Source organism: Plectropomus leopardus, chromosome 8, assembly GCF_026936395.1.
Source record: "Plectropomus leopardus strain MGB_pleo_1.0 chromosome 8, ASM2693639v1, whole genome shotgun sequence".
Classification (NCBI taxonomy): domain Eukaryota; kingdom Metazoa; phylum Chordata; class Actinopteri; order Perciformes; family Serranidae; genus Plectropomus; species Plectropomus leopardus.
This window is the reverse complement of record NC_142183.1, coordinates 176,001-193,500: the sequence shown is the minus strand read 5'-3', so window position 1 is coordinate 193,500 and position 17,500 is coordinate 176,001. Positions and strand designations below refer to the sequence as shown.

At 48.6% G+C, this 17,500-nt stretch overlaps 3 protein-coding genes across 4 annotated transcripts in view; 1 reads left to right on the top strand and 2 right to left on the bottom strand.

The window, feature by feature from the left end:
• The window catches only part of noa1 (nitric oxide associated 1), an 18,013-nt gene extending 13,521 nt beyond the window's left edge, over positions 1–4,492 (bottom strand). Inside the window, 7 exon segments of the mRNA XM_088080695.1 lie at positions 1–11; positions 14–68; positions 175–266; positions 763–873; positions 1,063–1,227; positions 1,594–2,538; positions 4,178–4,492. The exon segment at positions 1–11 is cut by the window's left edge and continues 63 nt beyond it. Coding sequence (XP_087936821.1) covers positions 1–11; positions 14–68; positions 175–266; positions 763–873; positions 1,063–1,227; positions 1,594–2,538; positions 4,178–4,388 — 1,590 coding nt within the window. The 5' untranslated portion in view covers positions 4,389–4,492.
• Positions 4,493–5,231: 739 nt separating this feature from the next.
• On the top strand, positions 5,232–14,792 carry nipsnap3a (nipsnap homolog 3A (C. elegans)). Of its 2 annotated transcripts, none has more exons than XM_088080702.1 (6): positions 5,232–5,396; positions 8,776–8,953; positions 11,585–11,746; positions 11,818–11,967; positions 12,123–12,209; positions 12,316–14,792. In XM_088080702.1, exons 1-6 carry the CDS (start codon positions 5,313–5,315, stop codon positions 12,390–12,392), a joined length of 738 nt encoding a protein of 245 aa, XP_087936828.1. In that variant the 5' UTR covers positions 5,232–5,312; the 3' UTR covers positions 12,393–14,792. The 2 variants fall into 2 exon arrangements, with proteins under 2 accessions (XP_087936828.1, XP_087936827.1); XM_088080701.1 differs by having other exon boundaries at positions 5,244–5,396; positions 8,746–8,953.
• Positions 14,793–15,602: 810 nt separating this feature from the next.
• Positions 15,603–17,500, bottom strand: part of abca1b (ATP binding cassette subfamily A member 1b) — a 58,003-nt gene continuing 56,105 nt past the window's right edge. The window contains exons 48-49 of the mRNA XM_088080686.1: positions 17,071–17,314; positions 15,603–16,528 (exon numbers count right to left, since the gene is read on the bottom strand). Of these exons, the coding sequence (XP_087936812.1) occupies positions 16,376–16,528; positions 17,071–17,314 (397 nt within the window). The 3' untranslated portion in view covers positions 15,603–16,375. The remainder of the gene's footprint in view (positions 16,529–17,070; positions 17,315–17,500) is intronic.

Sequence of the window (17,500 nt, the reverse complement as noted above, 5' to 3'; positions counted from 1 at the left end):
CGTGCGAGGATCAGCGCCTGAGCGGGAACCACTGACATCACTTCCTGTTCGGTCAGCAGGCCGAGGATCTGAGAGACAGAGGGCCGACGGCCGATTGGTCCGCGCGTACTTTCATACGAACGTTGTCACAGTGAATAAACGTAAATATTTATGGTGAATAATTCAGATCCTCACGTCGTGTTTCTTGATGATTCCCGGAGTGTCGAACAGCCAGTGAGCATCTTTGAGCTCGTTGAAGGTGAACTGGTCAGCTGACCTGATGGGAGCTGAGAGGTCACACAGAGGTCAAAGACAGAAACATCAACATATTGACGAATAAATGATAATAATAATAATAATAATAATAATAATAATAATAATAATAATAATAATAATAATAATAATAATAATAATAATATGTCCTCATTTGTATCAAACTCTAAACAAAGTACAAAAATAAAAAATAAATTAAATGAGGCTTTAAAAATATTAAACATTAATATTATTTTCTACTTTCACTGAGTTTTGGGTTTTTTTCTAAAAAGCATCAGTCCTAATCATAACAATCAAATATTCATTAATTTTCAGAAATTTAACCCTTTAAATGTCCGGTTTTTGTCACAATGCCACTTTGTTTTTAGATGAAAAAAATCTCAATGTATCTTTTTGTTGTTTAGCTGCTGACAGTCTGGGATTCGTCAATGATTAGCAGCTACCTTTTTGTGACAGGTCATGACATCACCGATCATTTGTCCAATCAGATGTCCCTCTCGGTGTCCTCACCTGTCACCGTCTCCCCATTGTCATTTTCTCCAAAAGCCAAACTGTCGGGTTCGAACTCTATCTCATCGCTCCGGTACCGAGCACCAGACCGGAACGTCCTCCCAACACGACCTGGAGGACAGGAGCACAGGTAGACAAGAGGACAGGAAGAGAGAACAGGAGGACAGGCAGACAGGTAGACAGGAGGCCAGAAGGACAGGTGGACAAGAGGACAGGAGGACAGGTGAGATTTAGATTCATCTGAAGGTTTCAGATTAAATGTCCCGTCTCCTGCGTCCCTCCTGTGTCCCCCTGTCTTACCCACAAGGTATCCCTGCCTGCTGAAGTGTCTCAGTCTCTTCAGCTCGTTCGGGGACAGCTCGCTCTCCGTCTGTCTCGCCGTGGCGTCCAGGCGCTCCTGTCGTTTGAACATCCTGTACGGAGTCGGGTTGATGATGGGAAACTTGAGCAGGTTCAGAGTCGTCCCTGAATGTCCCCGAGGACAAAAATCAGAGCAGAGACACAGTCAGCTGATCACAGTCCAACAAAACATCAGAGAGGGACACTGACGGGAGGACAGGGGAGATTTCTACCATTTCAAGGATTTTTGGATGTTTTCAGGATTTTCGAATGTTTTGGGGATTTTCGAACATTTTGGGGATTTTCGAACGTTTCTGGGTTTAAGAATATTTCTCAGATTTTAGGACGTTTCTGGGTTTTGTCCTGCAGGCTATGGGTTGAGTATCTCTGTATCACAGTTTTTCTGCAGTGTGCAGTTATATTTTTCCCATGATGCATTGCGAGTTTAGACATGAAACAGATAGGGCGGTGGGCGGAGTCTGGCGTGCTCACCTGGCCACGGGGAGATGGTGGCCTTGTGGATGAGGTCGGAGGCCTTGGACTTGCAGTAGTCGGACACGAGCAGCGTGTTGAAGAGCGTGGACTTGCCGGCGTTGGCGCTGCCCACCAGGTACACGTCGCCTTTGTACTTCCAGGAGCGCTGCAGGGCGGAGATCAGCCCCTCCACGCCGTACCCGGTCTTGGCGCTGATCAGGTGGATGTCGGTCACCTGACCTCCGAAGCCGGCGTCCTGGCAGTACTGAGAGAGCTGCCGTTTGATTCGCTGCAGGTAGTTGGGCGAGTCTCTGGGCAGCATGTCGATTTTGTTGCCAAGGACGACGACGTGCTTGTTGGCGCCCACTAGCTCGGGCAGGTCAGGGACGATGGAGTCTGGGATGTCCAGCAGGTCAACGATGAGCAGCACCAGCGCCTTCAGGGGGCGGAGCCGCTGAACCACGGCGCGGTACTGGTCGGCGGTCATGCTGAGGTTCAACGCCTTGCGATGATGCGTCAGCAGGTGGCAGCGCTGACACGTGGCGCCGCTCAGACGCTCCTCCTGCAGCAGCGCCTTGTACTTCTCGCTGGGCAGGTACCCGGGGACGGCGGCGGCGGTGCAGTGCAGGACAGCGCCGCAGCCTGAGCAGCAGGTGTTGCTGACCGGCTCGTCCTCGTCCGGCGTGCCGTAGACTTTATGCTCACCTTTAACCGCCGACTTCTTCTTTTTCTTCTTTGCCGCCACGACGCTCTCGTCCAGTGGGAAGTCGACATCGTGGAACTCGATGAGAGAGTCAGGCTCCGCCTCCTGCCTGGCCACGCCCCTCAACGCCTGCAGCTGCCGCTCCAGAGACCTCAGGTGTCTCTGAGGAGCAGGAGGAGCAGGAGGAGGAGCAGAGGAGGAGGAGGCGAGGCTGAGCTGATGGAGGAGGTCTTTCTCCTCCTGATGGTCCTCCTCCAGATCTGAACTCAGCAGGAGAGAAGAAACCAAATGTTGTTTTGTTTTCTAAAATGTTGAAGTGTTTTGACCCTCAGGGCCACCGTACCAGACCCCTACTGTTGAAGACTAATCCTTTCTGTCACTGCTGTTGTGTTCAGTTATTTTGCACAAACAATTTATTTTTTCCTTTGAAGAGAAAAAGCTATTTTTTAATAGAAAACAACCCCAAACGTTTTAAAGACAAAATACAAATCACCCAAAAAAATTAACAAAAAAATGCCAAGATTTATTAAAAAATAATAATTAAAGACACAATCTGTGGAGATTTTGTTAAAAAAAATAAATAATAAATTCGGGCTGGGGCGATGCGTCGACGTAATCGATTGCGTGAGTACGTCGAGCAGCGTCGAGCGTGTTGTTTCGCGTTTCGGCGCTCGTGTATCAGGTTAAATGGTGCACGCTGCGCCCCTGAGCAGCACCTGTCAGGCGCGTCTGAGCCGCGCGTCAGCTGCAGAACAGCCACAGAATGCTTCCCTTTCAGAACAAAAGCCCCCTGACTGCGTCTCTGTGGACAGCCGCCATCAGCTCCTGACATAATGCATTTTATTTTTGAAACATTGACAGGATGTGGTTGTCAGCTGTGCAGGAGCTTGTATAACTTCATAAATGAGAGGAACGTGCTTATAAATATGAAAACACAGCAGTCACATCAGCAGGCAGCGGTGCGCCTTAAGGCAGTTCAGGCTGGACTGTTGTGATGCCGAAAGAACGGACGAGTTATAATTATTTCTGTTAGAGAAAAGTTTGAGTGTTATTCAAACTGCAGCAATTTCACTGTCAGATGTTTTGTTGTGCTGTTAGATTTGAGGTTTGTTACTGAAACAAAGAGGAACTTTTGTTACTCCTGTTGGATTATTAAATGTAGATTACACCACACCTTTGACTCCAGTGGAACAAGCTCGCATTCGTTTTATTTTGGAGAGACTTTATATCAGACTGTCAAACACAGATTAGCAGCTGGTTTTAGTTGGGGAATAATGCGCTGCAGTGTTTTTTAAAATGTTATTTCCAGTAAAGTTGTTGTTATATTAATCAAGTAATAAAAAAATAATAGTCAGATCAATTTAAAAATAATCGTTAGGTGCAGCCGTAAAAAAAATAACTCACAAATTTTCAAAATATTTTTTTTTAAAAATGCCAGAAAATTTTGAAGAAAAAAAAATCACCAAAAAAATCATCTCATTTAGAAAAAAAATGCCTCAAAAATGTGCCGTTAATATAAAATATACACAACAATTTGCCCCAAAATAAAAATTAAGGACCTCGTCGATTTTTAAAAATTGTTTGACATGCCACCTGTCTCACCTGTCCCTGTCCCATCTCACCTGTCCCTGTCCTGTCTCACCTGCCCTGTCCTGTCTCAACTGTCCCTTACCTGTCTCAACTGTCCCTGTCCCATCTCACCTGTCCCTGTCCTGTCTCACCTGCCCTGTCCTGTCTCAACTGTCCCTGTCCCATCTCACCTGTCCCTGTCCCATCTGACCTGTCCCTGTCCGATTTGGCCTGCCCCTGTCCCTGTCCCTGTCTCTGTCTCACCGGTACCTGTCCTGATTGTCCCTGTCTCACCTGTCCCTGTCTGACTTGTACCTGTCTCTGTCTCACCTGTACAGTCCACAAACACGAACTTCTCCTCCAGCTCCGGGTCCACCGTGCAGCTGCGCTCCGGCCCGCCGGCTCTGCTGCTCCTCCGCCGGCTCATCCGGAGCGCGGCGGCGGCCTCTGAGCCGGAGCCCGCGGAGGGGAACCGGCGGGCCGGCAGACACGGTCCGCTCCTCGCGGCCCTGAGGACTCCGAGCTGGACCGCCTTCCACATGTTTAACACCCCTGGAACACCGCGCGCTCACCTTGGAGCTCGACACACGCGCCACACACACTCCGTGCGCTGAACACACAACTTCCTGAACGGATGTGACGTAACCTCGCCGTTTGTTTATCTTCCGTTAAAAAAAGATATGTATATTTATATTAATTTTATTTTTTTCACAACTACACCAAAGTCTCAAATACAAAATGACGCAATACGTTAATACACGATCAGTTAATAAAAATAAATAGATTAAAACATTGTGACGTCACAAACTGTCTCCCGTCTGAGAGAAGGTGACGCAGACGAGAGGTCTCACTCTGCAGCAGATTCAGAATCCAGAACTACAAAAACAATATTTGAGAAGTCAAAGTCAAACACACGATGAGATGTTTTACACATTAGAAAAGGAGTCAAAGAAGTTCAGGCTTATTTAAACCCACCCATTCTCCATAAGTCATTCATTATTTATAATTATTTCCTTTTTATCTTTGTCATACAAAAATATGAAGTCATTACTGATAAAATAATAATAATAATAATACTATATATATATATATATATATATACATATGTCATTTTATAATATAGTGCCCTTATCAAAGATATAAATTTATCATATAAATGTATTACATAAAAATAAATCTTAAATAAAATAAAAATGTATTATTTACATAACATAACATAACATAACATAACATAACATAACATAACATAACATAACATAACATAACATAACATAACATAACATAACATAACATAACAAAATTTCATGTTTGCATTGCTCTGTGTTTTGGTTCTTTAAAACAGTTGCTCTGGTAACGCTGTTGATGTTTTCCCCTCTGTAGTGAGCGCTCTTGTTGACAGAGGATCTGTGTCTGTCAGATAACTTCCTCCGTGCTCGCGCTCAGGTGTGCTCACTGTAGTGTCGTCATGTTGAGGTTCAGGAGCTCCTCTCTGAGAGCAGCTGCTGCTCTGCTCTCACCTGCCGCACGCGCTGCACCGGCTGCTGCTCAGGTGAGTTTAACCTCCTGAAATTTACTTAAACTAAACCTAGAAATCCGGAAACCCAGAAAACCTGGAAACCTGGAAACCTGGAAACCCAGAAACCCGGAAACCCGGTCCTGGACTCCGGTGCTGCAGACCGGGACAGGCCCGAGAGTCTTCAGGATCCTCCAGAGAGACCAGTCCGATCCTCCAAACCGGACTCAGATTCTCCCAGTTAAAGTGTAATCTCTGCAGAGACGATCTCTGCGCTCAGAGACAAGGTCGAGACCTCAAGTTTCTCCTCCTGCTCCTCCTCCTCTCCTAATCCTCCCGCTCCTGCTTTCTTCTCCTCCTCTCTCTCTCCTCCTCCTCTTCTGCTCCTCCTGCTCACTGCTCACTCTCTCTCTCCCCTCCTCTCTTCTCTCCTCCTCCTCCTGCTCTTGCTGCTCTTGCTCCTCGTGCTCCTCCTCCTCCTGCTCCCCTGCTCCCTCTCTCTCTCCTCTTCCTGCTCCCCTGCTCCTTCTCTCTCTCCTCCTGCTCCTCCTCCTCTCAATTCAGTAAGCTTTATTGGCATGACTGTAGATTAACAATATTGCCAAAGACATTAAAATTTACAAATAAAGTAGTATATATACATATATATATGGTCCTGCTCCTGCTCCTCCTCCTCTCTCTCTCTCCTCCTGCTCCTTCTCTCTCTCCTCCTCCTCCTCTCTCTCTCCTCCTCCCTCTCTCTCTCTCCTCCTCTCTCTCTCTCTCTCCCCCTCTCTCTCTCTCTCTCTCCTGCTCCTCCTCCTCTCTCTCTCTCCTCCTGCTCCTTCTCTCTCTCCTCCTCCTCCCTCTCTCTCTCTCTCCCCCTCTCTCTCTCTCTCTCTCTCTCTCTCCCCCTCTCTCTCTCTCTCTCTCCTCCTCTCTCTCTCTGCTCCTCCTCTCTCTCTCTCCTGCTCCTCCTCTCTCTCTCTCTCCTGCTCCTCCTCTCTCTCTCTCCTGCTCCTCCTCTCTCTCTCTCTCTCTGCTCCTCCTGTCTCTCTCCTGCTCCTCCTCTCTCTCTCTCCTGCTCCTCCTCTCTCTCTCTCTGCTCCTCCTGTCTCTCTCCTGCTCCTCCTCTCTCTCTCTCTCCTGCCCCTCCTCTCTCTCTCTCCCTCTCTCTCCTCTCTCTCTCTCTCTCCTCCTCTCTCTCTCTCTGCTCCTCCTCTCTCTCTCTCTCTGCTCCTCCTCTCTCTCTCCTGCTCCTCCTCTCTCTCTCTCTCCTGCTCCCTCTCTCTCTCTCTCCCTCTCTCTCTCTCTCTCTCCCCCTCTCTCTCTCTCTCTCTCTCCTCCTCTCTCTCTCTCTCTCCTGCTCCTCCTCTCTCTCTCTCTCTCTCTCCTCCTCCTCTCTCTCTCCTGCTCCTCCTCTCTCTCTCTCTCCTGCTCCTCCTCTCTCTCTCTCTCCTGCTCCTCCTCTCTCTCCTCTCTCTCTCTCTCTCCTCCTCTCTCTCTCTCTCCTCCTCCTCTCTCTCTCCTGCTCCTCCTCTCTCTCTCTCTCCTCCTCCTCCTCTCTCTCCTCTCTCTCTCTCTCTGCTCCTCCTGTCTCTCTCCTGCTCCTCCTCCTCTCTCTCTCTCCTCTCTCTCTCTCTGCTCCTCCTCTCTCTCTCTCTCTGCTCCTCCTGTCTCTCTCCTGCTCCTCCTCTCTCTCTCTCTCTCTCCTCCTCCTCCTCTCTCTCTCTCTGCTCCTCCTCTCTCTCCTGCTCCTCCTCTCTCTCTCTCCTCCTCCCCTCTCTCTCTCTCTGCTCCTCCTGTCTCCTCCTCCTCTCTCTCTCTCTCTGCTCCTCCTCTCTCTCTCTCTGCTCCTCCTCTCTCTCTCTCTCCTTCTCCTCTCTCTCCTCTCTCTCTCTCTCCTCCTCTCTCTCTCTCTGCTCCTCCTCTCTCTCTCTCTCTCCTCCCCTCTCTCTCTCTCCTGCTCCTCCTCTCTCTCCTCTCTCTCTCTCTCTGCTCCTCCTGTCTCTCTCCTGCTCCTCCTCCTCTCTCTCTCTCCTGCTCCTCCTCTCTCTCCTCTCTCTCTCTCTCCTCCTCTCTCTCTCTCTGCTCCTCCTCTCTCTCCTGCTCCTCCTCTCTCTCTCTCTGCTCCTCCTCTCTCTCTTTCCTCCTCCTCTCTCTCTTTCCTCCTCCTCTCTTTCTCTCTCTGCTCCTCCTCTCTCTCCTTCTCCTCCTCTCTCCTCCTCTCTCTCTCTCTCCTCCTCCCCCTCTCTCTCTCTCCTGCTCCTCCTCCTCTCTCTCCTCCTCCTCTCTCTCTCTCCTGCTCCTCCTCTCTCTCTTTCCTCCTCCTCTCTTTCTCTCTCTGCTCCTCCTCTCTCTCCTGCTCCTCTCTCTCTCTGCTCCTCCTCTCTCTCTTTCCTCCTCCTCTCTTTCTCTCTCTGCTCCTCCTCTCTCTCCTGCTCCTCTCTCTCTCTGCTCCTCCTCTCTCTCTTTCCCTCCTCTCTTTCCCTCTCTGCTCCTCCTCTCTCTTCTGCTCCTCTCTCTCCTGCTCCTCCTCTCTCTCTCTCTGCTCCCCCTCTCTCTCTCTCTGCTCCTCCTCTCTCTCTCTCTCTCCTGCTCCTCCTCTCTCTCTCTCCTGCTCCTCCTCTCTCTCTCTCTCTCTCTGCTCCTCCTCTCTCTCTCTCTCTGCTCCTCCTCTCTCTCTCTCTCTCCTCCTCCTCTCTCTCTCTCTCTCTCTGCTCCTCCTCTCTCTCTCTCTCTCTGCTCCTCCTCTCTCTCTCTCTCTGCTCCTCCTCTCTCTCTCTCTCTCTCTGCTCCTCCTCTCTCTCCTGCTCCTGCTCCTGCTCCTGCTCCTGCTCCTGCTCCTGCTCCTGCTGCGTTGACCTTTGTCCTGTGTGAGCAGGTCAAAGGTCAGGTTTTAAATTAACAGACGGTGAGTTCACGTGTGTGAACTCTGATGTTTAACCCTCTGCTGCCCGAGCTCAGACAGGAAACAGTAAACAACAGTAAAGAAAACCGAAAAAACAAAACCAAATAAAGTCAAACCAAATAAAGTCAAACCAAATAAAGTCAAACAAAACCAAATAAAGTCAAACCAAATAAAGTCAAACCAAATAAAGTCAAACGAAACCAAATAAAGTCAAACAAAACCAAATAAAGTCAAACAAAACCAAATAAAGTCAAACCAAATAAAGTAAAATGAAACCAAATAAAGTCAAACAAAACCAAATAAAGTCAAACCAAATAAAGTCAAACCAAATAAAGTAAAACGAAACGAAATAAAGTCAAACCAAATAAAGTAAAACGAAACCAAATAAAGTAAAATGGAATAAAGTAAAATGAAATAAAGTAAAATGAAACCAAATAAAGTAAGATGAAACTAAATAAAGTAGAATAAAGTAAAATCCTCTGCTCCTCTCTGCAGCCCCGTGTGCGCCTCTCTTTTGGTCCCCAGCAGGAACAAAGAACCTTCTATGAGTTCCGGACCTACTGCATCCGTCCGGACCAGAACGCCGCCTTCCTCAAACTGACCAATGACAAGATACACCTGCGCACCGCCCACTCGCAGCTGATTGGCTACTGGAGCGTCGAGTACGGCGGCCTTAACAAGGTCTTCCATATATGGAAGTATGGTGAGGGCGGCGCTCTTCTTCTGTGGTGCTTCTTCTTCACCAGGGTTCAAACCTGACACCGACTTCCTGTCCTCCTCCTCTCCTCCTCTCTCTCCCCCTCTCTCTCCCTGCTCCTCTCTCTCTCCTCCTCTCTCTCCCCCTCTCTCTCCCTGCTCCTCTCTCTCTCCTCCTCTCTCTCCTCCTCCCTCTCCCTGCTCCTCCTCTCTCTCCTCCTCCCTCTCCCTGCTCCTCTTCTCCTCTCTCCTCCTCCTCCTCCTCCTCACTCCTCCTCTCTCTCTCTCTCTCTCTCCCTGCTCCTCTCCTCCTCTCTTGCCTCCTCTCTCTCCCTGCTCCTCTCCTCCTCCCTCTCCCTGCTCCTCTTCACCTCTCTCCTCCTCCTCACTCCTCCTCTCTCTCTCTCCTCCTCTCTCTCCCTGCTCCTCTCCTCCTCTCTCTCCCTGCTCCTCTCCTCCTCTCCCGCCTCCTCTCTCTCCCTCCTCCTCTCCTCCTCCCTCTCCCTGCTCCTCTTCACCTCTCTCCTCCTCCTCCTCCTCCTCCTCCTCTCTCTCTCCTCCTCTCTCTCCTCCTCTCTCTCCCTGCTCCTCTCCTCCTCTCTCTCCTCCTCCCTCTCCCTGCTCCTCTTCTCCTCTCTCCTCCTCCTCTCTCCACGCTCCACTCTCTCTCCCTCTTCTTCCTCCTCTCTCTCCTCCTCTCTCTCTGTCTCTCTCTCTCTCTCTCTCTCTCTCTCTCAGTAAGCTTTATTGGCATGACTGTAGATTAACAATATTGCCAAAGACATTAAAATTTACAAATAAAGTAGTATATATACATATACATATACATACACACACACACACACACACACACACACACACACACACAAGTTTATATATATATACATATACACACACACATACACTCATATATACACACACATACACACACATATTATATTGTCCATATATACACACACACACACACACACACACACACACACATATATATATATATATATATATATACACACATATACATATACATATCATATATATATATATATATATATATATATATATACACATATACAAGTACAACACAGAGAAAAAAAAAATGAATAAAGAAAAATGTAGATTGTGAGTTACGAGGACTGTGAATATAGACAGGTGTGTCGGGTGTTGTGATGGTTGTCCCTCAGGCTGTGGCACAACCTGACATATTTTGCTGCTGCGAAGCTGCTGACTCTGTTCTCTCCAAGGATGTGCTGCATTTTAGTTTGATCAGGCAGAGAATCAAAGTCAGTGACTTTATGTTTTATTTTTGAGAGGAAGTCGGCTCTGATGTGTTCGTACTTGCTGCAGTGCAACAGGAAGTGTGTCTCCGTCTCTACTTGTCTGCGTGGACAGAGCTCACACGACCTGTCCTCTCTGGGCAGCCAGGTCTGCCTGTGTCTGCCCGTCTCTATGGCCAAGCTGTGGTCACTGAGTCTGTACACGGTCAAAGTCTTCCTCAGTTTCTCATCAGTCACGGTGCTCAGATATTCTGCCACCGTGTACTGTCTATTTAGAGCCAAATAACACTGAAGTTTGCTTTGCGTTTTTGTGGTCGATGTCCAATAATTAATGTAATGTTCTTTTTGTTTCTCTATAATTTGGTGGGTCCAGATTGTGTGAGGGCTGTGCTGAGGTCTTGTGGTCTCCTCTCTCTCCCTGCTCCTCTCCTCCTCTCTCTCCTCCTGTCTCCCCGCTCCTCTCTCTCTCCTCCTCTCTCTCCCTGCTCCTCTCCTCCTCTCTCTCCTCCTGTCTCCCCGCTCCTCTCTCTCTCCTCCTCTCTCTCCTCCTCCCTCTCTCCCCTCCTCTCTCTCTCCCTCCTCCTCCTCTCTTTCCCTCCTCCTCCTCTCCTCCTCTCTCTCCCTGCTCCTCTCCTCCTCTCTCTCCTCCTGTCTCCCCGCTCCTCTCTCTCTCCTCCTCTCTCTCCTCCTCCCTCTCTCCCCTCCTCTCTCTCTCCCTCCTCCTCCTCTCTTTCCCTCCTCCTCCTCTCCTCCTCTCTCTCCCTGCTCCTCTCCTCCTCTCTCTCCTCCTCCTCTGTCTCTCTCCTCCTCTGTCTCCTCCTCCTCTTCTCTCTCTCTCTCTCTCCTCCTCTCGCCTCCTCTCTCTCCTCCTCCTCCTCCTCCTCTCTCACTCCTCCTCTCTCCTCCTCCTCTCCTCTCTCTCTCCTCCTCTCTCTCTCCCTCCTCCTCCTCTCTTTCCCTCCTCCTCTCTCTCCCTGCTCCTCTCCTCCTCTCTCCTCCTCCTCTCTCTCTCTCCTCCTCCTCCTCTCCTCTCTCTCATCCTCTCTCTCCCTGCTCCTCTCCTCCTCTCTCCTCCTCCTCTCTCTCTCCTCCTCCTCCTCCTCCTCTCCTCTCTCTCCTCCTCTCTCTCCCTGCTCCTCTCCTCCTCTCTCCTCCTCCTCCTCTCCTCTCTCTCATCCTCTCTCTCCCTGCTCCTCTCCTCCTCTCTCTCCCTGCTCCTCTCCCTCCTCCTCCTCCTCTCTCTCTCTCTCTCTCTCTCTCTCTCTCCTCCTCTCTCCTCCTCCTCCTCCTCCTCTCTCTCCCTGCTCCTCTCCTCCTCTCTCTCCCTGCTCCTCTCCCTCCTCCTCCTCCTCCTCCTCCTGCAGACAGTTATTCTCAGCGGGCAGGTGTTCGGGCAGCCCTGGCTCAGGACCCCTCCTGGATCTCAGAGTACATCTCCATGGCGATACCGATGTTGACGTCTCAGGACAACGAGGTCACGTACCTGGTTCCCTGGAGTCACCTGCAGACGCCGCCGCAGGAGGGTGGTAAGTCCCGCCCCCTCGCAGTGTCACTCATGGATCAATAATAAACAATAGTGACGTCAGGTGTGCCTCAGGTGTGTACGAGCTGGTGTCCTATCAGATGCGTCCCGGCGGTCCGGCTGTTTGGGGCGACGCCTTCCAGGCTGCCGTCACCTCCCATGATGCACCGGGGTACGGCAAGCTGGTGGGAGCTTTCCACAACGAGTTTGGCGTGATGAACAGAGGTAACGAGTAATAACGAGTAACGATGTCCTAAAACCATGTATTAAAACTGCATAAAATCCGAGAAAACGTCCTTAAATTCTAGAAATGTCTGAAAATATGAGAGTTGTCCTAAAATCCTGAAGTTGTCCCGATGCGTCGCGTCGTGTCTCTTCAGTTCACGCCCTCTGGTGGTTCGAGAGCGCCGACCAGCGAGCTGAACTCCGACACAGAGCTCACACCGACGCCAGAGTGGTCGCTGCAGGTGAGACCCCGCCCACCGAACATCATGTGACATCTGACCTCACATACATTAACACAGAATAATGTCGCCATGGTAACAGACCTGTCCCTCTGTCTCTGTCCCTCAGTCAGAAACAGCGTCGTCCACCTGGACTCTCAGGTGAATCAGCTAATGTTTCCCTGCACCTTCTCTCCCATGAAGTAACTTCCTGTCCTCACACCTGCGTCTCCACGGCAACAGAGACAAAACATCCACGTTGAAACTTAACGTCCTTCAGATCTTCGACAGTCAGACAAAGTGTGTGTGTGTGTGTGTGTGTGTGTGTGCGCGTGTTTTACTCGCCAACATCAACAAAGTCGACCTCTTATCAGCCAGACAGGAAGGAGCCTTTCAAAATAAAACAGTGTGAAAGTTGCTGATTATTCTCAGTTTAAAAACACGTGTTGAAACATTCGTCCACAGACAGCCAACGCCTCCTCACTCGCTTCAGCCCTCAGAGGCTTTTACAGGGTTAATCAATACATCATATTTCCTCCATCGCATCATCGTGGCACCCAAGCTCTAACAGCCGAGCTCAAACCGCCGAGCTCTAACAGCCAAGCTCAAACCGCCGAGCTCAAACTGCCGAGCTCTAACAGCCAAGCTCAAACCGCCGAGCTCAAACTGCCGAGCTCAAACCGCCGAGCTCTAACAGCCGAGCTCAAACTGCCGAGCTCAAACTGCCAAGCTCTAACAGCCGAGCTCAAACCGCCGAGCTCAAACCGCCGAGCTCTAAAAGCCGAGCTCTAAAAGCCGAGCTCTAACAGCCGAGCTCTAACCACCGAGCTCTAACAGCCGAGCTCAAACCGCCGAGCTCAAACCGCCGAGCTCTAAAAGCCGAGCTCTAAAAGCCGAGCTCTAACAGCCGAGCTCTAACCGCCGAGCTCTAACAGCCGAGCTCAAACTGCCGAGCTCTAAAAGCCGAGCTTTAAAAGCCGAGCTCTAAAAGCCGAGCTCTAACAGCCGAGCTCTAACAGCCGAGCTCAAACCGCCGAGCTCTAACAGCCGAGCTCTAACAGCCGAGCTCAAACCGCCGAGCTCTAACAGCCGAGCTCTAACAGCCGAGACATGAAGACAAATAAACTGTAAACATTTAACATCAGAAGAAACATGAACAAAGATAAACGTTCATAATTTGATATATTTGTGTCAATATTAAAGATCCTGACCGACCGACTGACTGACTGTGACTGACCGACTGACTGTGACTGACTGACTGACTGACTGTGACTGACCGACTGACTGTGACTGACCGACTGTGACTGACTGACTGACTGTGACTGACCGACTGACTGACTGTGACTGACTGACTGACTGTGACTGACTGACTGACTGTGACTGACTGACTGTGACTGTGACTGACTGACTGTGACTGACCGACTGACTGACTGTGACTGACTGTGACTGTGACTGACTGACTGTGACTGACCGACTGACTGACTGTGACTGACTGACTGACTGTGACTGACTGACTGACTGTGACTGACTGACTGTGACTGACCGACTGACTGACTGTGACTGACTGACTGACTGTGACTGACTGACTGACTGACTGTGACTGACTGACTGACTGACTGTGACTGACTGACTGACTGTGACTGACTGACTGTGACTGACCGACTGACTGACTGTGACTGACTGACTGACTGTGACTGACCGAGACTGACTGACTGACTGACTGACTGTGACTGACTGACTGACTGTGACTGACCGACTGTGACTGACTGACTGACTGTGACTGACCGACTGACTGACTGTGACTGACTGACTGACTGTGACTGACTGACTGACTGTGACTGACCGACTGACTGACTGTGACTGTGACTGACTGACTGTGACTGACCGACTGACTGACTGTGACTGACTGTGACTGTGACTGACTGACTGTGACTGACCGACTGACTGACTGTGACTGACTGACTGACTGTGACTGACTGACTGACTGTGACTGACTGACTGTGACTGACCGACTGACTGACTGTGACTGACTGACTGACTGTGACTGACTGACTGACTGACTGTGACTGACTGACTGACTGACTGTGACTGACTGACTGTGACTGACTGACTGACTGACTGACTGTGACTGACTGACTGTGACTGACTGACTGACTGACTGACTGTGACTGACTGACTGTGACTGACTGTGACTGACTGTGACTGACTGACTAACTGTGACTGACTGACTGTGACTGACTGACTGACTGACTGTGACTGACTGTGACTGACTGACTGTGACTGACTGTGACTGACTGTGACTGACTGACTGTGACTGACTGACTGACTGTGACTGACTGACTGTGACTGACTGTGACTGACTGACTGTGACTGACTGACTGTGACTGACTGTGACTGACTGACTGACTGTGACTGACTGACTGTGACTGACTGACTGTGACTGACTGACTGACTGTGACTGACTGACTGACTGACTGTGACTGACTGACGGCAGCAGTGACCAATCCTGTGAGTGGGTGGGCGGGGCTTGTCTTTGGTTTACATTTAACTAACAAACTTTAACTTTCTGATGATAAATGATGAAAAAATAATAAACTGAGACGTGAACATTTGTCCTCTCTGTTGTTTATATTTAATATTTTCCACAATGAGTTTGACCTGATGAACACCTGAGTTCACTGGGAAAAATAATAATGTCCTAAAGTCTGATTAATGTCCTAAAATCCTCGAAACGTCCTAAAATCTAAGAAATGTCCTAAAATGTGAGATTTGAGAAAATCTGTGTTTTCTGTATTTCATGTAAAGCGTCAACGAGCACATAGAAAAGGGCTCTATTAGTCCTTTTAATTATTATTATTATTATTAATAAGTGATTAATAATAATATACTGGCTGATTATCGCTCGTGATTTGCACAGGGTTTTTGGGTTTTTTGGTGATGTGGGCTCCTGGCAGCAAAAATCTAAAATCAGACTTACAGCTGAGTTTGTGCTAAAATAAAAAAAAATACACCGTGCATTTTAAAATTTTAAAATGAAAGATTAATGCAGCTGTAATAATAATAATCAGTTTTGGGGGACTGTTGCAGCTTTTTTTTTTTTTTTTGCAGTGAAATTGTAAAAGCGAATGAAAAAAAAAAAGTTGTGATGCTGCCGGCTGATCGTCAACAAAAATTGAATGAGTTCATCGTTGAGTCTAAGTGGTTGTTTGAGCTAAATTTGAAGAAATTTCCACAAGTTGTTGAGAAATCATGTTCAACAACCCGACAACCTAAAAACGTAACCTCCAGCCTCGGACACCGGCGGTGTGGAGGTTAATTACACTAAACGATGAGACTGAAGAGACAGACACCAGGAGACGCGCTGCAGAAGCAAGTGTTGAGTTTATGAGGTTGGAGAGAAAACGCAGCAGAGACGTGGAGTTTTTACGCTTTTTTATTGTGATGTTCAGGGTCGGTAACAGTTCCTCTTCCCATCAGCCTTTTCTGTCACATTAAATAAACCACACGGTGATCGCAGACAGATGGCGTTCAGTGCAAAGACAAACTGACGTGTGAACAGGTAAAGTGCTGCTGAGGAGGTTTCGGCTCCTTCAGTCGGTCCGAGCGCCGATCGATCAGCTGATCAATACTGTAGTGTGCTGTCAGCAGCTGACGAGGTATTTCACCGCTTCACGCCCAAACACGGCTAATCTGCTCGCTTTTACATCTTTTCTTAAAAAAACTATAAAATCAATGAAGACTTTGTCTTCTGTGCATCAAGCACTCTGATTGGCTGTTAAACACTATGATGTCACCGCTAAAATAAGAAATTACTCTGTCGCAGCTACACGTATAAATAAAACGGACGCGGTAAAAACGGAATCAAACGTTTTCTATAAATCTGATTGTTGCAGTCGAGCCCGCGGCCGTCTGAAGTGATTCGGATTCTTCATCGTTGGTTCAGAAAAAAACAAACAGACCCGGAAGAGTTGACTGGAGGCAGCGATCGATCACAGAGAAGAAGAAAACCCTCCGCAGGAAGTCTGCGCGTTCAAGTTTCTTTGACGCTCGGTCTGGTGGCGGCGTCATTTGCATTGACTGGCATGAGGTGGCAGGAGGCTCCGCCCACTGTGTGATGTCACGGCAGGTGCGGAGGCGTCGTCCTCTCTGCCGCGGAAATGAGTCCAAAACACGATCACGTGACCACGTGATCACATGACGCTCTCCCCCAGCGCGGCCCCACCCTCGGCCGCCGCCGGGCTGCAGCTCAGCGTGGGAACCTCGATGGCGACGTCTCTCCGTCTCACCGAGTTGTCTTTGGAGTGATAGTCGTCGCTCTGGTCCTTCGCAAAGTTCACGAACACCTGGAACAACAAACGCCGTCAGGGTTAACCCTTTAACAGCTGGATCAGCATCAGTCTGAGCTGCACTCACACGCCTCAAACTCCATTTTAAACCTGAAACCTCCGAAAATTTGATTTTACAACTAAAAGAAAACACAACTGAAAAGGCAAAGAGCAACTTGGCCTGAAATGTTCTGAAAATTTCCCAGAAACAGGTAAAATAAAATGTTCTGAAAATGTTTTCAGAGAGACAATTAAACAAGAAGATAATAATAAAAACAGGGAAAAAGTCCAGAAAACTACACTTATTATTATTGTTATTATAATAATTATGAAACATCTCGTATCCGTACGCAATAATTATTTTTATATTCTATTTTCTTTCATTTTATTATTTTTGTTTTTTTTTGGTTGTGGGTTTTTAGTTTTGTTTTGTTTGCCTTTTTAATTTTTTGTCTTTTTTTCCTAAATTTCAGGTAATTTGTGTGTGTGTGTGTACCTGGTCCAGTGTGTGTGTGCGCGTGTGTGTGTGTGTGTGTGTGTGTGTGTGTGTGTGTGTGTACCTGGTCCAGTGTGGTCTGGGTGACGGAGTAGTCCTCGATCCTCAGCGTCTCTTTATTTTTGGCCAGGATGGAGAAGATGTGTGTGAGTGAGGTGCGGGAGGACGGCAGCTGGTACTGCAGCATGTTTCGGTGTTTCTCCTTCAGCGTGCTGCCGCTCAGCTCGCTCTCGATGAACTTCATGACGGGCAGCAGGTCGCCGTCGGGCCCCCCGACCCGCAGGATGATGGTGTACCCGTCACCGAACCTGAACCGCACGAAAATCATCCATTAGAGCTCTCATTTATAACACGACCAATGAACTGTGTCAAAAAAACATTTTTGGTGACTTTCTTTTAAGAGGACATTTTGCTTATTTAAATTTTTGGCAACTTTTTAAAAACATTTTGGCTTTTTCTTAAAAATTTTTGACAATTTAAAAAGAAAACATTTT